The 22,277-nt window shown below is 43.5% G+C and overlaps 2 protein-coding genes across 2 annotated transcripts in view; one reads left to right on the forward strand and one right to left on the reverse strand.

The window, feature by feature from the left end:
* Nucleotides 1–22,277, forward strand: part of LOC135202169 (steroidogenic acute regulatory protein-like) — a 321,018-nt gene that overhangs the window by 104,951 nt on the left and 193,790 nt on the right.
* Nucleotides 1–22,277, reverse strand: part of LOC135202074 (steroidogenic acute regulatory protein-like) — an 86,682-nt gene that overhangs the window by 26,748 nt on the left and 37,657 nt on the right. The window contains exon 2 of the mRNA XM_064231331.1: nt 19,732–19,785. Within this exon, the coding sequence (XP_064087401.1) occupies nt 19,732–19,785 (54 nt within the window). The remainder of the gene's footprint in view (nt 1–19,731; nt 19,786–22,277) is intronic.

Below are 22,277 nucleotides of genomic sequence, written 5' to 3' on the forward strand. Positions count from 1 at the left end.
CAGGTAGATTGATGGTAGGTTCCCAATTTCGGCATGGGGAACACGTTTTGAGCAGATGTTCGCGCAATTGTCGAACAGTCTGTCTCAAACTGGACAGACTATCCAGGACCTCTCTAATAGGATGAGAGAGAATGAGGATCGAGTAGCTGGGCTATCTCAGGCTCCTCCCCCAGTCTCCCCTGCATCTAGCACGGGGATTCTCCAACTTCCGCCTTACGACTCCTTACCAGCTTTCTCTATGGAGAATCCATGGAGAGTAGCGGCCTACGCTCCTTTTAAGGACGGGATGATTTCGATCCGGAGTTTGGTACTCGAAGGATTGAGGACTTCGAGTTCTATCCTCCGGGTCTGTCGCAGCCTTTCATGGGGTATGCTAGGCTGACGCCAACAGCTCTTACGAGAGAGGATAAGATCTCGAAGGAGTCAGTTCTCTACAGTAGAGATCACGCACAACGAGAATGGGTTCACTGCCTTGAGGACTGGGAGTGTACTAACACTAGACTCCAGGCCTACAAGAGTCCCTTCACTATTTTCGCAACGGAAGAGGAGGTCTCTCTTCCGTTCGCCACGAAATGGTGGAGAGGCTCTTCAGGCAGTCCTCAAGGATGAGCCCATTCCACAGTTGAGAGAGTCGGAGTCTACCTCTCCACTCTTCCCCGCCTTTCGGAGAGTTATGGAAAACCTGCCAGCTACATTCACGCTGGGTAAACTCAAGCCGGACTGCGCCATGGGACCAGTTCGGTGAGAAATACCTAGGCTGCCGGATTCCCTAATCCAGGCAGAGTTCGATGCGCGAACTAGGTTTGGCAGGTCCCTTAACTCTCTTATCGTTACGGAAATGGCTGCACTTTCATACGCTAACGAACCGCTGTTCAAGATTCTGGCGAAATCACAGTTTCAGACGGTTCTGTCAGACGCTTTTGACTTCTTCCAAGCCACGAGCCTAATAGACTCTTGGCTGCGAGCATGTGGGGAGCGGATCTCTTCCAGAGTCCGCAGTGAACGAAGTCCACCACGAAGCTGCTAGACTCAACCAGAGCCTTAGAGCTAGGTGGGGTATTTCCTCTAAGAGGAAAACAGGAATCCGTTCCCACTGCTGGCAAGAAACCAAAGAAGGCTGTAAGAGGTTCCAGCCATATAAAAAACTTCAGCATCAGCAGCAGTTTGTGCAGGCAGTCCCAGTTACCCAACAGGGACAACCTGCCACATCTAAACAGACCCAGCCTTTCCTCCTGGTGCCCCAGCAATCGCAACCCTCTACTTCCTACGCTATCTCGCCTGCCGTTTAACCCTGCTTATGAGGCTCAAGGCTACTCTCAACCGAGGGAGGGTAGGGCGAGAGGTTTACTTTCGTCATCGTGGCGCAGGAAGGGGCACAAGGAGTAAGCAGTTCAGAGGAGGGCGTGGTGGCCAACCCGCCCATCAGCAATGAGGTCTCCCCCAGGTAGGAGGGAGGCTGTTTCGCCTCTTGCCGCCACAGGTGGGGGTTCAGCAATTGGGCACAGAGCATAGTGTCCAAAGGATTAGGCTGGAGTTGGATCAAGGATCCTCCCCCAATCAAATCATTTCATCAGATACCGTCAAAGGAATTGATAGATTACGCGGAAGAACTCCTTCAGAAAGGAGCTATTGCGAGAGTCAAACATCTAAAATTTCAAGGGCGCTTATTATTCGCGTGCCAAAGAAAGGCTCAACAAAAAGAAGGGTAATCTTAGACTTTGTCAAAGCTAAACTCTTTCATTCGCTGCGACAAGTTCAAGATGCTTACCCTCTCTCAAGTAAGGACCCTACTTCCGCGTGGAGCCGTCACATGCTCCATCGATCTTACAGACGCATACTATCATATCCCTATAGCCAGGCACTTCCGCCCATTCCTAGGATTCAGGCTAGGAATTCAGACATTCTCATTCAAAGTGATGCCCTTCGGTCTGAATGTAGCCCCAGGGTATTCACAAAGATAGCAGAAGTGGTTGTACAACATTGAGAGCTCAGGGAATCATGGTAGCGGCATACCTCGACGATTGGTTGATCTGGGCGCCAACAGTCGAGGAATGTCTCGAAGCTACCAAAAAGGTAGTTCACTTTCTGGAACATCGGTGGGTTCCAGATAAACAAACGAAATCCAGACTTACCCCGGAATCTCGTTTTCAGTGGCTAGGAATCCAATGGGATTTGTCTTCCCACGATCTATCAATTCCAGTGGCCAAACGGAAGGAAATAGCAAAATCTGTCAGGCAATTCCTCAAATGCAAACAGACATCAAGAAGAAACCAGGAGAGAATCCTAGGGTCTCTTCAGTTTGCTTCGGTAACAGATATCCTTCTGAAAGCAAGGCTGAAAGATATAAATCGAATTTGGCGGTCAAGAGCAAACTCCAAATATCGAGACAAGTTGTCAGTAATTCCTCAGATCCTCCGCAACCAACTACGGCCTTGGTCAAAAGTAAAGAACTTAGCCAAGAAGGTACCGCTTCAACTATCCCCTCCCAGTGTTAACCATTCACACGGATGCTTCCCTGTCCGGGTGGGGGGATACTCCCAGTTCAAACAGGTTCAGGGGACTTGGTCAGTTCAATTTCGCCAGCTCCACATAAACGTGTTGGAAGCAATGGCAGTATTTCTTACTCTGAAGAGACTGCTTCCCCCGAAGAAGTCTCATCTAAGGCTAGTTTTGGACAGTGCAGTAGTAGTTCACTGCATCAACAGAGGAGGTCCAAATCCAAGCATGTGAACCATGTCATGATAGCCATCTTTGCATTAGCAAACAAACACAAATGGCACCTGTCTGCCACTCACCTGGCAGGAGTAAGAAAAAATGTGATAGCAGAACGCCCTGTCCCGGTCAGTTCCTCTGGAATACAGAGTGGTCTCTGGACGTCGGGTCATTCCAGTGGGTAAGCCGGAGAGTCCCAGGTCTCCAGGTGGATCTCTTCGCCTCACAAGCGAACCACAAGCTCCCTTGCTATGTGGCCCCCAACCTGGACCCTCTGGCTTATGCCACGGACGCCCTGTCGTTGGATTGGAATCAGTGGAGGAGAATTTTTGTTTTTCCTCCAGTGAATCTGCTCTTGAAGGTCCTGGACAAACTAAGGTCCTTCAAAGGATAGTAGCTCTGATTGCACCGGATTGCCCAAGAGCAACTGGTATCCTCTTCTTTTGGAATTGGGTCTCCGACCTCAACGGATCCCCAATCCCAAACTGTCACAATCAGTACAAATGAGGACTGTGTTCGCTTCCTCAAGAACTCTCCAGACCCTAACTTTATGGACTTCATGAAGTTTGCGGCTAATAAAGATGCTGACATTGATCCACAGAACATTCTCTTCCTAGAATCAGATAAGAGAGAGTCAACCATTAGACAATATGACTCAGCTGTTAAAAAATTAGCATCTTTCCTGAGAGAATCGAACACCACAACCATGACAGTTAATTTGGCTATATCCTTTTTCAGATCCTTGTTTGAAAAAAGGTTTAGCAGCTAGCACGATTACCACTCACAAATCGGCTTTGAAGAAAATCTTTCAAGTAGGTTTTCAGATAGATTTGACTGAATCTTATTTCACATCTATCCCTAAAGCCTGTGCTAGACTTAGACCTTCTCAGAGGCCTACTACAGTTTCATGGTTCTTAAATGATGTCCTCAAACTAGCTTCAGATACTGACAACTCATCTTGTACGTTCATTATGCTCCTGAGGAAGACATTATTCTTACTAAGCCTAGCCTCAGGAGCTAGAATTTCAGAACTGTCGGCTCTATCCAGGGATGCGGGTCATGTGGAGTTCCTCCCATCAGGAGAAGTTCTACTTGCCCCGGATCGTAGCTTTTTAGCCAAAAATGAAGATCCTCTTGCAAGGTGGGGCCTTGGAAGGTTATCCCACTTCCACAGGATCCTTCTCTCTGCCCAGTATCAACTCTTAGAGCCTTTCTTTCTCGTACTTCTTCTAGATCCTCAGGTGCTCTCTTTATGAGAGAAAAGGTGGTACTTTATCAGTTAAAGGTATTAGACAGCAAATCCTTTACTTCATTAAACAAGCCAACCCTGAGTCTTCATTCCCAAAAGCACATGATATCAGGGGAGTAGCCACTCAATTAATTATTTCCAACATATGAACTTTGAGGATCTTAAGAAGTATACTGGGATGGAAATCCCCGACAGTCTTTAAACGGCATTATTTAAAGTCCTTGGAATCTTTAAAGTTTTCAGCAGTAGCAGCAGGGAAACATAGTTTCCCCTGATACTGTTTAGTAGTTGTAGTATTGATCCAGGTCTCCTTTCTACCTACTTCAACCAACATGCCTCAACCTATTGTCAGGCTACTCAACATCATAGCCTTAGCCGTTGTATCATATAGTGGATTGTCCCTTATTTTTTTGCTAGGGACAACCACCCTTGTACTGATATGTACTTCAGTGTTCCTACCCTTATTTTTTTGCTAGGGTAGGACACAATATGTTTGTATATTCACCAATTGGGTTTGTGATGAGCTTCAGTCACAATGTGTTTGTATATATTTGAATTAATTGTGTTAATGATGGATTTGAGTGTACCTATCCTTATTTTTATGCTAGGGTAGGACACATGTATGTATATATTTGTAATTATATAATTCTAATTGAAGTAAATCCCAATTTTTCCTTATTTTACATGCATATCTGTAATTTTTAATTATCTACCATTTAAGTACTTTAAGTTTACTAAACATTCTGTTATTTATTATTGTAATAAGTTAGTTTGAAGTGCTTAATTTGTATGCTATATTTGATTTACTTATATTATATCCATCATTTTAAACTGTTTTTCATTATTTCCTTTTCACACCATCATTGTCTGTTTCTCTGGTACTCTTTCATAGGCCGACACGAGCTGAGCCCCAAAAGGGATTTTGACGAAGGAAAAATCTATTTCTGGGTGATTGGCTCGTGTCGCCCTATGAAACCCACCCCCTTTTTTATGGTTTGTTTTCCCCCCCTTGCAGGACAAGATGTATTTATGTTTTAATTAAGGATGACCGCTAGGGGCGCTGCTGTCCGTGGCGTCCTCTAGTAGTAGTAGTAGAGGCTGCATCGCCCGTTGGTATCAGCTCTCTCTTGGGGGGATTCTGATAGGGAAGTTCTAATTGGTGTTTGTCTCGTGGTAGTGTTCCACACTCGCCCCTATATCATACCGACACTTCTTTTTAAGAGTGAGCGAGTCAGTTTTACTGACATTTTCTTAATTTTGTTTTTCTCTGGTAATTTTAGGCTAATTTTACCTAGAAAGAATGATATTAAGGATACTTTCATAGGGCGACACGAGCCAATCACCCAGAAATAGATTTTTCCTTCGTCAAAATCCCTTATATAGACCTCCTAATACTAAAGAGTTTGACTTAATAATTGAAAAATTGGATGATATATGTAGAAATCACAAGGACTGGACTATTCTCCTATCTGGTGACTTCAACTTTCCTTTCGTAGAATGGAAAGAACGAATAGGAGATTGTGGTTGTACTTATACATATAAAAAAGAGAGTAATAGTAGTGCAGAAGATAAGAGGCAATTTGAAAAGCTATTAGATATGCTACTAGAATACAACATTCAACAAATAAATCACCTGCCAACAAGAAAGGAAAATACTTTAGACCTAGTATTTGTGAACGAGATGAATTATGTTAAAGAAATAATAGTTTATAATGCGAGTATTTCAGACCATAATGTCATAGAATTAACAGTTCATTCCAAAGCAAGTGAAAATAGAGATAAGCAAGAAATGAAAAAGTGGGAAGGATATGGCAAAATACAAACTTCTTTACAGTAAAAATAAAAATAAAAATGGTTCCCAGAAATTAATGAAGAATTAAACAAAGATTGGGATAACATTTTCGTAAGTGATGACATAAGGGTAAATACGGAGATATTATATAAAACTATTGGAGATAATAGTGGAAAAAATAAAAATATACCGAAGAAGAAAAGTAAACATCATTCATGCATACCAAGAGACAGAAGGATCTTGTTCCAGAAAATCAGAAAGTGGAAAAAAGGTCTTGCAAAAGAAAAAATGCATGGAAAGTTATAGAACTAAAAAGTAAGATAGAAAATGCAGAACAAAGATTATACAATCAAAGAAAATGAAAAACGGGACTTGGAAGAAAAAACCCTATTAAATATCAAGCCAAAACCCCAAACTATTATACTCATATGCGAAGAAGATGAATAAAAGAAGAATAGAAATAGGCCCTCTGAGAATTGAAGGGAGATTAACGAATGAAAAAAAAGGAAATTTGCAACATACTGGCAGAACGATATAAGAGAGAATTCACCCCTAGAATAGATAATGAAGATAATGATATAGAAGTGGGGAGGGATAAAATAGTGAATATTTAGCTGACATAGATATTAATGAAGCTGATATTGTGCAGGCTATTAATGAAATTAAAAATGGAGCTGCTGCAGGGCCTGATGGAATTCCTGCTATTTTGTTAAAGAAAGTAGTTCATTCTATCGCAAAGCCACTTGCAATATTATTAAGACAAAGTGTAGATACAGGCAAGATATATGATGAGCACAAATTAGCATATATTACCCCTACTTTCAAAAGTGGATCAAGACTAGAGGCAAGTAATTATAGGCCTGTGAGTCTAACATCACATATTATGAAAGTGTATGAAAGGGTAATGAAGAAAAATATTATGAAACATTTATTAATAAAAATAATTTGTTTAATAAAGGACAACATGGTTTCGTACCCGGAAAAAGTACACAAACCCAACTGTTAGTCCACCGTGAAACATATTCAAAAATATGAAAAGTCGAAATGAAACAGATGTGGTTTATTTAGACTTTGCAAAAGCTTTTGATAAAGTAGACCATAATATATTGGCGAAGAAAATTAGAAAACACAATATCGTGGATAAAGTAGGAAGATGGTTAAAAGAATTTTTACACAACAGAAAACAGATAGTTATTGCAAACGACGAGAAATCGGATGAAGCCAAGGTAATATCCGGTGTGCCGCAAGGTACGGTGTTAGCTGCAATACTGTTTGTTATTATGATTGAAGACATAGACAATAATGTTAAGGATTCGGTAGTGAGTAGTTTCGCAGATGACACAAGAATAAGTAGAGAAATTACTTGTGATGAAGATAGGAACGCTCTACAAAGAGACCTTAACAAAGTATATGATTGGGCAGAGGTAAATAGGATGGTATTTAACTCTGATAAATTTGAATCAATAAATTATGGAGACAGAGAAAGAAAGCTATATGCATATAAGGGACCTAATAATGAGACCATCACAAATAAGGAAGCAGTTAAAGACCTTGGTGTGATGATGAATAGGAACATGTTATGCAATGATCAAATAGCAACTCTGTTGGCAAAATGTAAAGCAAAAATGGGAATGTTTGTTACGGCACTTCAAAACAAGAAAAGCTGAACACATGATTATGCTTTATAAAACATATGTTCGTAGTCCCAACTTGAATATTGCAATATGATATGGTACCCACACTATCAAAAGGATATTGCACAAATAGAGAGTGTACAAAGGTCCTTTACAGCTAGAATAGAAGAAGTTAAGGACCTAGACTACTGGGAAAGACTACAATTCTTAAAATTATATAGTCTAGAAAGGAGAAGAGAACGCTACATGATAATTCAGGCATGGAAACAGATAGAAGGAATAGCAGAAAATATCATGGAACTAAAATATCAGAAAGAGCAAGCAGAGGTAGATTAATAGTGCCCAAAACTATACCAGGAAAAAATAAGGAAAGCACCACAGGACACATTAATCCACTACACGCACCCGCAATCGATAATGCAGCGTCTATTCAATGCGTTGCCAGCTCATCTGAAGAATATATCAGGAGTGAGCGTAGATGTGTTTAAGAATAAGCTCGACAAATATCTAAACTGCATCCCAGACCATCCAAGATTGGAAGATGCAAAATATACCGGAAGATGTACTAGCAACTCTCTGGTAGACATTAGAGGTGCCTCACACTGAGGGACCTGGGGCAACCCGAACAAGATGTAAGGTCTGTAAGGTCTGTAAGGTCTGGGGGAGAGGGAGGCAGGCTCGGGTATGCGGAGCGAGCGTGGGCAGACCAACCCTCCCCCCGGCCCTATGGAAGAGCGGGAGGAGGGGAGATGACTGGACAGGCGTCTGGCTGCTCCGTGATCACGTAGTGACCACGGGTGGCGGTAACAACAAAACAATGAAATGATAAGGCCTAGAATACACAACCGGCTGATCAGAGAGAAGCTATAAGGAAGCAACCGAACTGAAGAGCGGTAGCGCATGGGCCCTATGGGCCATAACCTAGGCTAGATGAAGCCAGACGCCTACACTAACAAAAACATCATAAATTAAATAAAACATGAAAGAAAGAAAACAAAATAGTAGGAGAAACAATCCAGGAGTGTACGACTAACCCGAAAGAAAGTCTACCACTAAGCTAGCGGGGGCCGATACTAAGAGCCGTGGCTAGGGTCTGGATAGAAGGAGCCTACGTAAGGTAAAAGACATGCATGCATGACATAAACCGCGTAGACTGTACCCAAAAACAAATAGGATGCTAAAAATAGAGCGTACTAAAGTAAGGGAAGGTTCTGGGTATGGAAGACCAAGAACGAACCCGCCACGAGGCAGAACAATGCTGCCATGCTTCCGACCTAGAGTTCGTATTTATACCTAAAAAACGGCAAATACTGGCTCAAGGACGGAAAAAACAAATAGCAATAAACATTGAGTACTCTAACTTAGCTGCTGCGATGGCTGCACGCTCCATGATTAAGTAAATCCAAAAATAAAGGGCACAAAAACACAGAGCAAAAAAGGGCACGTGTATACAGTGCGCTAACTGAAAAGGATGGCCACCAGAGGCGCAGCAGTCGGCAGCATGGGATGGAGTAGTAGTAGCTGCTGCCCACTCTGTGGTCGGCTCCCCTCTTGTGGGGATTTTGTAGTGGGAGATTTCTATTGGCAGCGGCTCGTGGTAGTGGTCTCACTCGCCATAGTGTTCATACCGACACCCTCTTGGAGTGAGCGAGTCAGTTGTACTGACCTTTTTCTTTATTTATTTTATTCTCTGGTATGTTGTTAGTACATTTACCCTAGAAATAATAGATTAAAGGATATTTCGCGCAGCGACACGAGCTGAGCCCAGAAAACTCCGTAATTCGAGGTATGTGTAGCTAGGAAAATACAAATTACCAAGAATTTGTGATTTGTTCTGATGCCGTATACTTACCTTGAACTACTATTGTAGGAGACTTACTCCTTAGGAGGTGGGAGTACCTAGGGAAGGAGCAGCCTGGAAAAAGTCCGGAGGGCGCCCCCATGTGGACCCAGCTTTGCTCGTTGGGTGATGTAGGGCTGGGCAGGGGGAGGGGGAGCAACATCCGCCCTGGTGCGGAGTGGAAGGATGGAAATTCTTCCCCCAAAATGGTATCGTATAATGCAATGGTTTGTACTTCGAAGGCTATAAGTTCCCCTGGGCTTACCTGAAGAGTTGTAGGGTTCTGAGATATACGCCGAAGGCCCAAGGATGGAGAAGGATAGGGGGGGGGGGGGGGGGGGGGGGTGGGGGGGGATAGTAATGCACTACATTCATGGCACCACTCATACCCTAAGCTCCTATCCTTGGTGGGGCTAGGACCCTCTGTTGTCCAGCCACCACTGAACCGATCTCAAAGGAGTCGAGAGACTTCCTGGTACAATCTCAAATTTAGGTAATGGGCCATAAAGGTGGGAAGTCTGCTCCACACCCCGGCTTGCAGGACCTGACTGACCGCCAAGTTCTTAGAGAACGACAGAGACATACCGATACCCCTGATGTCATGGGGCTTGGCCCCCTGCAGAGGAGGAAGTCCCGCTCCTTCATAGGCTCTCTTGATGGTCTCCCTCAACCAGAAAGAGATGGTATTCTTCGAGAGTGCCTTGTTCACTTGGCCCATGGTAACAAAGAGGTTCTGAATCCCTGGCCTAAACCGCTCCGTCCTACTGAGGTATTTCCTCATAGCCCGGACCGGGAACAGGAGGGGGTCCATGAATCTATCATCCCGAATCTATCATCCACCACCGAGGGGTTCTGGGTCTTGGCCATGAAGGAGGGCACAAATCTAAAGGCGAGATCTTTCCACCCTTTCGAGTGCAAAACCACGTATGAGAGACCATGCAGCTCTCCCACCCGCTTGGAGGAGGCTAAGGCCAACAGGAAAACTGTTTTGAGAGTCAGCTCCCTGTCCAGGATGTCTTTGAGAGGCTATAACAGAGGCTTCCTCAGGGCATCTGAGAACTCTCGCTATGTCCCATTGAGGAGCCCTCATGGAGCTGGGAGGGCACGCTTGTTTGAAGCTCCTAATGAGCATCGAGAGGAATCTGGAGTTCCCCAGATCTATCCCTTTCAAAAAGAAGACTTGGCCCAGCACTGCCCGGACTCCCTTTACGGCCACTATGGAGAGACCCTTGTCCAGCCTCCGGTGAACCAGGAACTCTGCTAAGTGGGGAACTTTGGCCTGTAGGAGTTCAAGGCCCCGCTCCTTGCACCATGCCCCAAACACCTTTCACTTGGCCTGGTAGACAGCCATGGACAACTTCCTCAGGTACCCTGACATCTGCGAGGCCACCCTACGGGAGAAGCCTTTCTTGCTCAGAAGGCATTCGATAGCCTCCACCCGTGAAGGGATAGGGAGGATAGACCCTCGTGGTACCTCTCGAAGTGGGGCTGTCTCAGTAGGTCTGGCCTGTGGGGCAGCTCCCAAGGCCCTGTCCAGCCACATGGGGGCCACTAGGGTCATGAATGTGCCCTTCGAGTTCCTCAGTCAGTTGAGGGCCTGTCTGAGTACTAAGAAGGGGGGGAACACGTTTAAGTCCAGACAGTCCCACGGATGTTGAAACGCGTCTTCCCAGGCTGCTGCCGGATCGGGAACTAAGGAGCAGAAAACCAGAAGTTTGGCGTTCAGGCTCGTCGCAAACAGGTCTATGGAGGGGGAGCCCCGCATCCCAATCAGCTCTGCCACCAATCCAGGGTGTAGGGGCCACTCTGCCCCTAGAACCTGACCTTGCCTGCTGAGCTCGTCCGGCTATTTACACTTTCTTTTTCCCCCAGTAAGAACTCTTGCCGTCAGGGAGGTTCCTATGCCTTCTGCCCATTCCAGGATGGTTTCCACCAGATCGCAAAGGTAGCACGACTTCAGCCCTCCCTTGCTTCCTGATGTGCGCCACCACTGTGGCGTTGTCGCACATGACTGCCACCGTCCTGTTGTTATCTACGGCTCGAAGGCCTGGAGAGCTCTTTGAATGGCCAGTAACTCCAACCTGTTGATGTGGAGCCACTGTTCCTGCTCCGACCACGTCCCCCCTTCATTACCGACTGGAGGTGGGCCCCCCAACCCTCCTTCAACGCATCCGTGAACAGGAGCATCTCCAGAGGGATGTCCGAGAAGGGCACACCCCGGCGGCAGTTCGCTCCGTCCAACCACCAACATAGCGCTTCTCTTGTGGCTTGTGAGGGGAGACGGGTTTCTGAGTGTGGTCCACTCCCAATGCCCATCCCTCCTTCAGGTTCCACTGAATAGCCATCAGCTTTAGTCTGCCTTGGGGGACTAGTTTCTCCAGGGAGACGGGATGGCCCAGCAGCCTCTGCCAATCCCTTGCTGGCCGGGGGCGAACTGTCTAGGAAAGGACGTGCCACACACAGGAAGTTGGATAACCAATCTTCCGACAGGAAGGCACTGGCTGTCACAGTGTCCAGGTCCATCCCCAGATAGACCATTCTGGTGGTAGGCACCAGATGGGATTTTTGCCAGTTCAGGACGATGCCCAGTCTCCCGCAGAGGGCCAGGAGTTCGTCCCTCTGCTCCTCCAAGAGCTCCCTTGAGGAGGAAAGGAGCAACCAGTCGTCCAGGTACCGCAGGAGACAGATCCCCCTCCTGTGAGCCCAGGCCAACACAAGGGAGAACACTCCTGTGAAGACCTGCAGCGCCACCGACAACCCGAAGCAGAGGGTCCTGAACTGAAAGGTGTTGCCCTCCCACCTGATGCGAAGGTACTCCTTGCTGGAGGGGTACACTGGAATCTGAAAATATGTGTCCTTGCGGTCTAGGAACATCATGAAGTCCCCTTCCCTCAGGGCCGCAAGGAACGATCTTAGGGTCTCCATCTTGAAGGCCGTCTTGAGAATGAAGGTATTCAAGACGGACAGGTTTATTACTGATCTCCATCCCCCCAAGGCCTTTGCCACCAGGAAGAAGTGACTGAAGAACCCAGGGGAGAGGGCCACCACCTGCTGGAGGGCTCCCTTCTCTAGCAGAGACAGAACCTCCAGCCGAAGGGCCTCCACGTGACTGGGGTTTCGAGGCTGGAATGCCACACTGTCGGGCTTCCCCGTCAGGGGAGGCTTCTCGTCTAGGAGGGGGATCCGGTAACCAGCCCTGAAGACTTGAACAGTCCAGGGGTCAGCTCCGAGAACCTCCCAGTCCCCCAATGGTTCAAGAGGCAAACCCCCACCCGTGGCAACTGGCAGGGTAAGGGGCCTCGACTCCTACTTCCTCCTGGGGAAGCGGCCATTTCTGCCCCTCAAGGAAGCGGAGAGTCTGGCTCTGAACGAGGAGGAGGGAGTGGCAGGGGCTCTGGAGGAAGGCTGAGACCCCTGCGCTCCCCAACCTCCCGAGGACGAATCTTGGTTGTTGGGGGCGGAGGAGGCCCCGTTCTGCTGCTGTTGCCTAGCCTTGGGGGGGGCTCCAGACCCCTGCGCTGCACCGGCTGTCTGAAGGAAGAGGCCCTGTACATGATGGAGTCTTGGCTGGCTTTCCTCCAATGCTATAGGGACTCCTCCACCAATTGCTCCGGGAAGAGGGACCCCGACACCGGGGCGTTCCTCAGGGCCTTGGCCTCCCTATCCTCAGGAGTTTGGCCAAGACAGTGTCCCTCCTTCTTAGAACCCACTAGGACCAATGGGTAAACAACTGGGTTGTAAGGAAGCCCATGGATTTCCCTCCAAACAGGACTGGCTCCTTGAACTGGGCCAACTGTGCCTCATCTTGAAGGTCGGGGTCCATGGCGAAACGAGCTACTGCCCCAGACCACAGGTCGAGCCATGAAGTGACATGGATCGACGTCCACGCTGTGGCCTCTATAGCCATGGCCTCCTGCTGGGAGAAAGAGACAGGCCACACCAGAAGCTTCTCTTCCGAGAGGCCTGGGGCAAGGGAGGTAAGGGCTCCCTCTAACGACTTAGGCGCCAGTGACATGCCCTCTGGGCCGTATAACCTCCTGTCTCTGTTTGCTGTTATTTGTTTGTCATCATATCCTCCGAAAAAACAAAAAATGATGCATTGGTTTTTATATATCTTTAATATTGTCTTTAATACAATTTTTCCCAAAAAAACCACTTTTTTTCCACAAATTTCAACTTAAATTGCGATCAAAAGAGTAATAATGAAAAATATTTACAAACTAATGCGTAATTTTCTTTATTTACAGTAGAGGAAGACTTCTGCAAAGATTTTCTTTTCTCAACTGCTGCCACATTACCAAGACAGCAAACACATCAGATCACTGCTCTTGCCCTTGTGAAGCTCCAGCAAGATCCCTTCTCCCAGACAGACTTATCTCAAACCAAAGAGGCAAAAGAAGAGTGGAGACAGGACATGATGGAGAAGAGTCCAACATTCCAATACTAGAATACAGTCCTCAGGCTAGAGCTCCTGGTTCTCACCTTCGTTAGGGCTCACTGTACAAGAAACTTCCAGTTATATGTGGAAGCACTGAAGGTTTTTGCACCCTGGTTCTTCTCACTCGACCACAACAACTATGCGTTGGTTACCAATGCACATTCGTGATGTGGAGCGGCTTCTTCCCTCCATTCTGCAAGAATTTGCTCAGAGCGGACAGTGGGTTGTTTTTAAGACAACCAACCGCTTTTCCTCAATGCCTGTGGACCAAGTACACGAACAGAATAACGAGAGGTTGAAAGGTGCAGGTGGTGCTGTTGGACTAAAGGAGAACCCCACAGCCTTTCGAAAGTGGATGCTGCACGTCCTGAGCAAGCACGACCCAAAAGAGTTTGAGGAGAACGTCTTCACAGAATAAAATGAAAACCATCTTCACCATGAAGAAGGCCTTTCTACACAGAAAATCTTCACATAGTGGGCAGTGGATCTTTCATAAACCATCTATGAAATAGGCAGCCTTTTCTTGCACAAGTCTCCTGAGCCTCTAACTTTGGACACTTGTGATGTGTTGGATGAATCAGTTGTGAGTACAGTTCACAACATGGAGGCACTTGGTAAGCAGCAGTTTCAGGGCTACATGAAATCTGTGCTGCTGAAGTGCAGTGTGTCCATCCACGTCTCGGTCAAGAACAACTCGCTGCCACTGTTCAGGTCATCAGTGCCAAATGTAAAGATAAAACAATCAGAGAAGACTGCAACGCTGAAGACTGATGTGGATCTCTTCTCCCATTTGCCCATTTGTATATTGTGGCACAGCACAGAGAAATGGATAAGGACACTTTCATGCATGAAAACAACAAATGTCCACCTGCCCTTTCAGACAGAGGCAGATTGCGCCTGGGGACGAAGTTGGACCTGATGACATGCCTGATGAAGGCAACACAGATGGAGGGTCAAAGTTCTGCTGATGCAGAAGAGTTGGGTGATGAGGATATTGAAGCATGCCTTCAGGGTGTTGCTGAAGCAGAAGAATCTGACAACTGTCCTAGTTTGGAAGTTATTGGCTGTATTGGAGAAACCAGCATTAGAAGTAGAACCGCCTAGTACCTTTAACATGAAAGTTGCAGATGGTGCTGCTGTTGTGCACATAACGTAGATGTTGTGTTTCTCCCCACCCTCAGAAACCAGCTGGAGAGTACTCAAAGACTGGATGTCATTTGGGACATGTATACAAAGAACAGCATCAAGGAATCGACAGGAGATAAGAGGGGAAAAGGAGCACGCAGAAAGGTCAAGGATCAGAACAAGATTCCTGTAAAATGGTGTGACTTTCTCAGAGGTTCAGACAACAAGCAGGAACTGTTTGAATTCCTCTCAGACAAAATTGCAAAGAGCAAGTTTCCTCCAGAAAAGGGCGTCATCACCACACGTGGTCAGATTGTCATGACGGGGTCAAACCACAGTATGGGGCAATGTGATCATGAAGAGGCGGACACTCGTGTTGTCCTTCACTTGCAAGATGCTTTGAAGAATGGCTGTGCAAAATGCTTGGTGCGCACCGTTGACAATGATGTTGTCGTCATCCTGCTTGGAAAGTTCTTCCATCTCAGAAACATGTGGCCTTTGGAGTAGGGAAGAAGTTTACCTACATCCACATTAATGGTATTGCTCAGGCCTTGGGAAAGGAGAAGTGTGTGGCATTGCCAGCATTTCACAGTTTTACTGGTTGTGACACTTCATCGTCTTTCTATGGAAGAGGGAAAAAACAGCTTGGGAGGCATGGAAGTGCTATCCTAGGGTGACAGATGCCTTCATTCTGATGGCAGAGCATCCTTACACTCCCATAGACATTAATGTCAATCACTTCAAGCACCAAAAATGCTGCTCAGTTGTCTTATATGACAAAACCAGCCAGCTGGAGTCTGTCAATGAAGCATGCAAAGAGCTGTTCTGCCAAAGAAGCAAGTCAATGGATGGCATTCCATCAATGCAAGATCACTTACTGCAGCATTCAAAACATGCAGCCTATCAAACAAGTATCTGGGTCACCTGTGATCAGCCACCGCAAGCAGCACCTTCTTCAGAAAACTGGGGCTGGACAAAGGATAAAACCATCACATCCTGCAGCCTCTGCAGCTTGCTATGAACTGGTTAAGTGCGTATGTAAGACTGACAGTGGATGTAAAAGATATTCTTGTGGAAAGGTTGGAATTGGGTGCATGCAGCTGTGCAAGTGCACACGTAACAAATAGACAAGAATGTGTGCTTCTCTGAACACTGTTCAAGGGTAAGAAGTGACACCTTATTCATCTATGTAGTACTTGTTCATGTCTGTGTTGAAAGAACTGATTATTTGCTAAGTTTTTGTTCAAATGTGTACACATGGAAGCATAGCTTGTAAAGAAAGAAAATTTTTTAACAGAAAACCGTTTTTAAAAAAATTTCTTTTATTTGCCCGCAACATATATGCTGAACACTCCAAATACTGACACAAAAACATATTGGTCCATTTGAAAGAGAAAAATCAACTCGGCGCCATAGAAAACCTGTAAAACAATTCAGACTTTGTTCAAATGATAAGTCTATGGTGGAAAATGAGAGTTTGTTGAACCCCACAAACAGCATGGTCAAAAGGGGCATGGCTTCTCAAAATGCAAAACTAAATTTTAAATATCCATGACTAGATTTGTTCATTAAGGAGTAAAGAATCACCATACAGTGTCACACTTCTGTCCGGCAAGTCCCCACCATTTCAGTAAGCTGCCCCACTATAGCCCTGCCGGAAGCAAGAAAGCAGAATTTATGTTAGAATAGAATTCCTTCAGATCTCTCCTGTGGTGGTCATTATTACATTTTGTGTGTACAAGAGGGTGAAGGAAGGGGGAAACAAAGCAAAACACATCAGCAACTCATGGTGAATGAGGACCCCAAGCGGTTGCGCGATTCAATACCCGTTGTCCATCTGTTCAGTTCCACCCAAAGGATGTCTGTGCCCATTCCTATAACCTCCTTGGTTTCCACCAACTGCTTCTGATGTTCCTATTTTTCAAGCATTTATTGAAAAAACATATACGTATGTATGTAAACTACTGCAGGGTGCAGTTACAGACAGGGACCAAGTATATTTATGGCATGAGTGCAACAGCACCTATACATACTGTACAATACCTGGCATTGCACAAATGCATGGAGATACGCCACAGGCCTTAGGAACAGGACTACAGGTTGCCAACCCCCGGTGTTACACACATTGCCCAACAGGTTATGATGTATAATAGCATGAAGAAAGTGGCAAATATCTCCCCTTCTTCAATCAAAAGGCATGGCCAAAAGGCATCTGGGATAAGCTCAAGCAAATCCTGATCATCATGGAGGCCATACAGGAAAAAAGCTAAAGATTGCATATGCAGCTGCAGAATCTCTCCACGGATGAAGGCATGCTTTCCTATAAAGGTTGATTATCCATATGGGTTTACAACTGCTAAACCTGAGAAGTATGCTATCAAGTTTTATTATCAAGGTTGATAATCCATAAAGGTTTACAACCCCTAAACCTGACAAGTATGGTATCAAATTTTATTTCTTATGTGAGACTGAAAGTGGATACATCCTGGGCTTGCACATTTATCAAGGTGAGTTTTACACACACTGTGGCACAGTATACCTCTGTGATATGTACTGTATTTAGAATTGTGGCACATTATATGAATAAAGGATACCACGTCTTCATGGACAATCTAAGATTTTGTAGCCTGTCTGAGGAATTTCAAGAGAACAGGATAAACACTTCTTGCACTTGGCAGTTGACAAGAGGAGTATCAAAACCACTGCAAGCTTAATAATCCAAGTGCCTCAGAACACACTAGACTACTGCCACAAAGGGAATACTGTGTGTACCTTTGTGATGTACGTACTGGCAGAACACTCAGCTCACTAGTATGATCAAGAATGCTCATGGTGCAGATGTTGATGAGTATGTGCACCACAAGTGAGTACAGAAGGAAGGTAAGTCAACACTACAATTATTTACCTTGTAACATGTGTGTGTGATACAACAATACATCAAGTATTAAGGACACCAATAGATTTGATCAGAAGAGCTAGTAACACGGCCTCACCCAGTGGAGTGCCAAGTGGAAACATAAGTTGTTGCTTCAACAGGTCCACTTGTTGCTGCAGAATACTACTCATATTTTACCTGAAGCACAAGCAAGGATGCTTGAAAATGACAGTTCGAATTTCAAAAGATGGCACGGGATGCACTGCTTTACTCCAACATCAAGATGCAACCTACTAGTGGCACCAACTTTCCTCATGCTTTTTCCCTGCCTGTTGATGAGCAGGCTTACTATTGCCCTCCTGTCCACCAGGCCTGCCCAGCAGTCCTTTCCGTCAAAGATATAAACTCTGATGGCCCTGTTGTGTTGGAGAGAGAGATGATGGGGATGATGAATTCATGCCAATCTTCTTCAGGAAAAACCATCATCCAAGAAGAGGCAAAGGATCTTGGATTCTTCTGAACATCTGAAGACACCATTAGTTCCTTGTGTCTAAGAATAGCTAATGCCAGCAGGAAGAAACACTTCTCTGTGTGCTACAAGAGTGGCAAAAGAAGAGACATCTCAACTCACTGTAATGCATGCCAGGTGGCCCTCTACATGAGGGTGACTGCTCTAAGAGGTATCAAATTTTCAAGAAGTACTGGCTAACATCATCTTCAAGAAGAAGTTGGCATGGCCAGCCATTGTAGCTACCTATTTGCAATTTCTTTCAGCCATTGTGGAGACATTTCTTGGTTGTGTTTACCTGTTTATTGTAAATAGTACATCTTATTGCATAAACCAACAGCTAAGATTATTATAATTTTTAATAAGTGCCAGATATTTGTTACACATATAGAAGAATATAGAGTATAGAACTTAGGTCAAAAACATTGTGCTGGGACCTCTGAGGTCATTCAGCGCTGCAAAAGGGAAATTCAGTTTAGAAAGGTTTGAAAGGTGTAACAGGAAGAAGCAAAAGAATATGAATGGATGTAGAGTAAAAGGAATGAAAGAGGTTGCATCTAGCAGCCACAGGGGAGCTGCAAAAACCTAAGTAATGCCTACAGTGCACCGCATGATGTGCACTGACGGCACTACCTCTCCACAGGGTTTGCACATATATAATATACATGTGCATATTGGTTTTGTATATACTTAAGATATATATTTATTCTATAAATTTATTCTTTTTCTGAGAGAGATGGCTCTTCTGAATGATTGCCCTATACATTGACACAAAAAAAGGTAACTAACACATTATGTACATGAAATAAAGAGCGCACATTAGTTGATACATACGAGAAAATTATTCACTTTCCTCTAGAAAAAAATAAAATAAAGTATTTGCAACAAAGTCTTTGCTTTGTCCAGAATACGGTCAGATAAATCACCTACTAATTATTTCAAGGCAAAAAGGGGAAAAGTACAAAAATTAACAACAGTAGCTTCATGTTTTCCTTTAGTAAAAATGACACGTACGCAATATGTAAAAACTCTCAATAACAATTTTTGTTCTAACTTGCATAGCTACAAAATTTATAAAGGTATAATGCTGTTATTTCCTGTATTTGTGATTAACTGTTTTTGTTTTTGTTCTTGAATACACCCCCAAGCAAATTACCTCATTACTGCAATGCAAAATGTTATAATTATAACAAAGGAAATGTGAAAGGTGAACGATAAAGTAGTATGATGTTTTCCATGAAAAAAGTGCCAGTTTTTTTTATAGAGCAATCATTCAGCTGCAAAATGAAATCTACCCCAAACAGTCTACTGTACCATGAAAATTGTCAAAGCTACAAGTTTTCGAACAAAAAACGGTACATTGTTACGCCACTTCCCACAGGTGTCACTGTTTCTATAGGTCATTAGTCATTGAGGCCCAGTTATATTAACTAACTCCAATTATATATTCCTTACCATTATGCAGTGATAAACAAAACAACAGGGTCTGTCTTTGTCTGTAATATCACTACATAATTTTTCTAATAATCTCTACCATAATAGTACAATGAAGGCTTACCTCATATATCAATGTCTTTGCAATGAAAAATGCACAACTTCCAGCAGTTGTAATCTGAAATGAAAGAAATAACAAACTGAAAAGGTCATCTTTTCAATATTAATTCATTATGCATGTTCCTAAATACAGTGGCCCCCCTTATTTTATGTGGGATAGGTTCCAGACCCTACCACGGAAATGCAAAATCTGTGGAAATGAAAAATTCCCTTCTAAAAATGTTTATAACTGGCTTACAAATGCCAAATGCCTCGTACCCCTTAAACTAAAATGCTTATGACTATTTTAACATTTCACTGTTTAATTTGATAGTTCAAACAAAAATATGTCCTAAACCATCATCCCAAAACACCCAAAGTAACCTAACAATGCAGTACTCTCCTACTACTGTTACTCTTAAGCAGGTTATATACACCCCTAAAACGCTTATATGTAACTGCCTATTTGAACAGTTCATCACCAAACTTGACAGTTCAAAAAAATATACCTCAAACTATCATCGCAGAACATCCTAATATCATTTCAAAATCATGCTGCAAAATTAAGTACCAGCCTACAACTGTTACTCTTAAGTACGTGTACGTATTCCCTATCATTCAGACATTTAACGTATAGTAGTATTGATATTTTCCTGTGTTGTAAGATGATTTTGAAATTATATTAACAGTACAGGTAGTACATAGTACTTATTTTAGGATGGTACTATGTATTATATCGTAGACATCTCCCAATCACAGGAGATGGGTACCACAGTACCACACACCCTAACGAATAGCTAAAATCCACAAATGCCATAGATGCCAACATATAAGGTGACTCCATGTACGTTAAGACGTACCCCCATTTTTCATGTAAAATTGTAGGTTTAGAGGTATGTTTGCCATATAAGACAACCCCCAATTTAATCAATTATATAACTCAATCAGCTGATGTAAATTAGTTGGTATATAAATAAATCCAATAATTACCATACCAAAAAGGTGTCAAATCGGTATCTTCAAGATAGACTGATTGATTGATTAATGTGAAACTGTATGTACCATGGCATCAAAACAAATTAGATCATTAATGCTGGAAATACATTATGTAATTAGAATTTTTAAAAATAATTAAAAAATAAATAATAAACATTTTCTCTCATGTATGCTATAATTACAAGTGTGACATCATTTATACTTTACTATAAAAAGTTATAACTTTTGTAGGAAGCCTGCTTCCTCCAAAAAACTAAAAATACCACTTGTCTGACTTATAATATTCCTTCCAAGTACCCTGGAGAGAAGGTATTCACCCTCCTCATTACGGCATTAAAAGGAAATGCTTTCTTATGTCCTGCAGACTGGAACGCTCAACCAGCAAGTGTTGCACAGTCAAAGGAACCAGGTAGTCACCACAGAATGGCTGGGGATGTCCAACCATTAAATAACCATGTGTCAGGTGTGACCAAATCTTATGTGACAAAGGGCTGTTTCCCATCCCCTTGGCATTTTGCAGTAATAAAAGGGATTGCTGATCTAGTAATTTCCAATATCTTTTGGTTACTTTCTACTAAATTTTCCCATATATTTTTCCATTTCTTTTGGGCTTTTTCCTTTACGTAAGGGAAAAAATCTCTTAAAGATAATGTAATATTTCCTTGTGGACCATCATGAATTGCCCTTTTTGCTATAGTTTATTAGCCTTTCGTTTCCAGCTATCCCTGTGTGTGCTGGTACCCAACAGAAGTTATGGTTTTCCTTTTTCGGTTAACTAAAAATAACCATTCTAAAATCTCTAAAATCAGAGGATGTTTTGGATAAAAATTCATGGCTTGAATGGCACTTAAGAGAATCTGTGAAAATAATAAAACTGCTATCTTCACAAAGTAATATTTCCTTAAGTGAAACTAAAATGGCATCTAACTCAGCTGTAAAAATGGAGCAATAATTAGGTAATGATCTGCAGCATTCAAAATTTGGAAAACCTGCTCCATACCCACCACCAGTATCAGATTTGGAATCATTAGTATATATAAAGATATAACTTTCAAGCCGAGATGCATGCTCTGAAAAAGTAAATGGCATTATTTCATCTGGTATATTCTTCTTGGATGAATTAAGGTATTTACAATATGTAATATGAGGTAGCTTCCAAGGTGGAATTACTGAAATCCTGAGACCATAACATGAGTAATGGTTGTGTTAACCTGGTCATGATTTCCAATACTCTGAAGGCAAATGGATGTGGCATTTTTGAATGATCTCTAAAATAATGAAATACTTTTCATTTCTGACTGCAATGTTACAAATAACGTTACAGAGAATAGGACTGATATATTTCTATATTGACATGGAGAAAACGATCAGCAAGGGCATATAGTGCTCAATTTTAAGTTGTAAGTTTTAGCTGAAGCTGAGGAAAGAATGTTGATCTGCTAACGACTATTATAGTGCATCAGCAATGTGGATAAAAACTCAGGTGGAAACTTTGCGGTAGAGTACCATTGAATTCGACCATAAAGAAGATTTGAGAGAAACGAATTTTAATCAAAACTATTGGACATGAAAGAA

This window comes from Macrobrachium nipponense, chromosome 30, assembly GCF_015104395.2.
Source record: "Macrobrachium nipponense isolate FS-2020 chromosome 30, ASM1510439v2, whole genome shotgun sequence".
Classification (NCBI taxonomy): Eukaryota; Metazoa; Arthropoda; class Malacostraca; order Decapoda; family Palaemonidae; genus Macrobrachium; species Macrobrachium nipponense.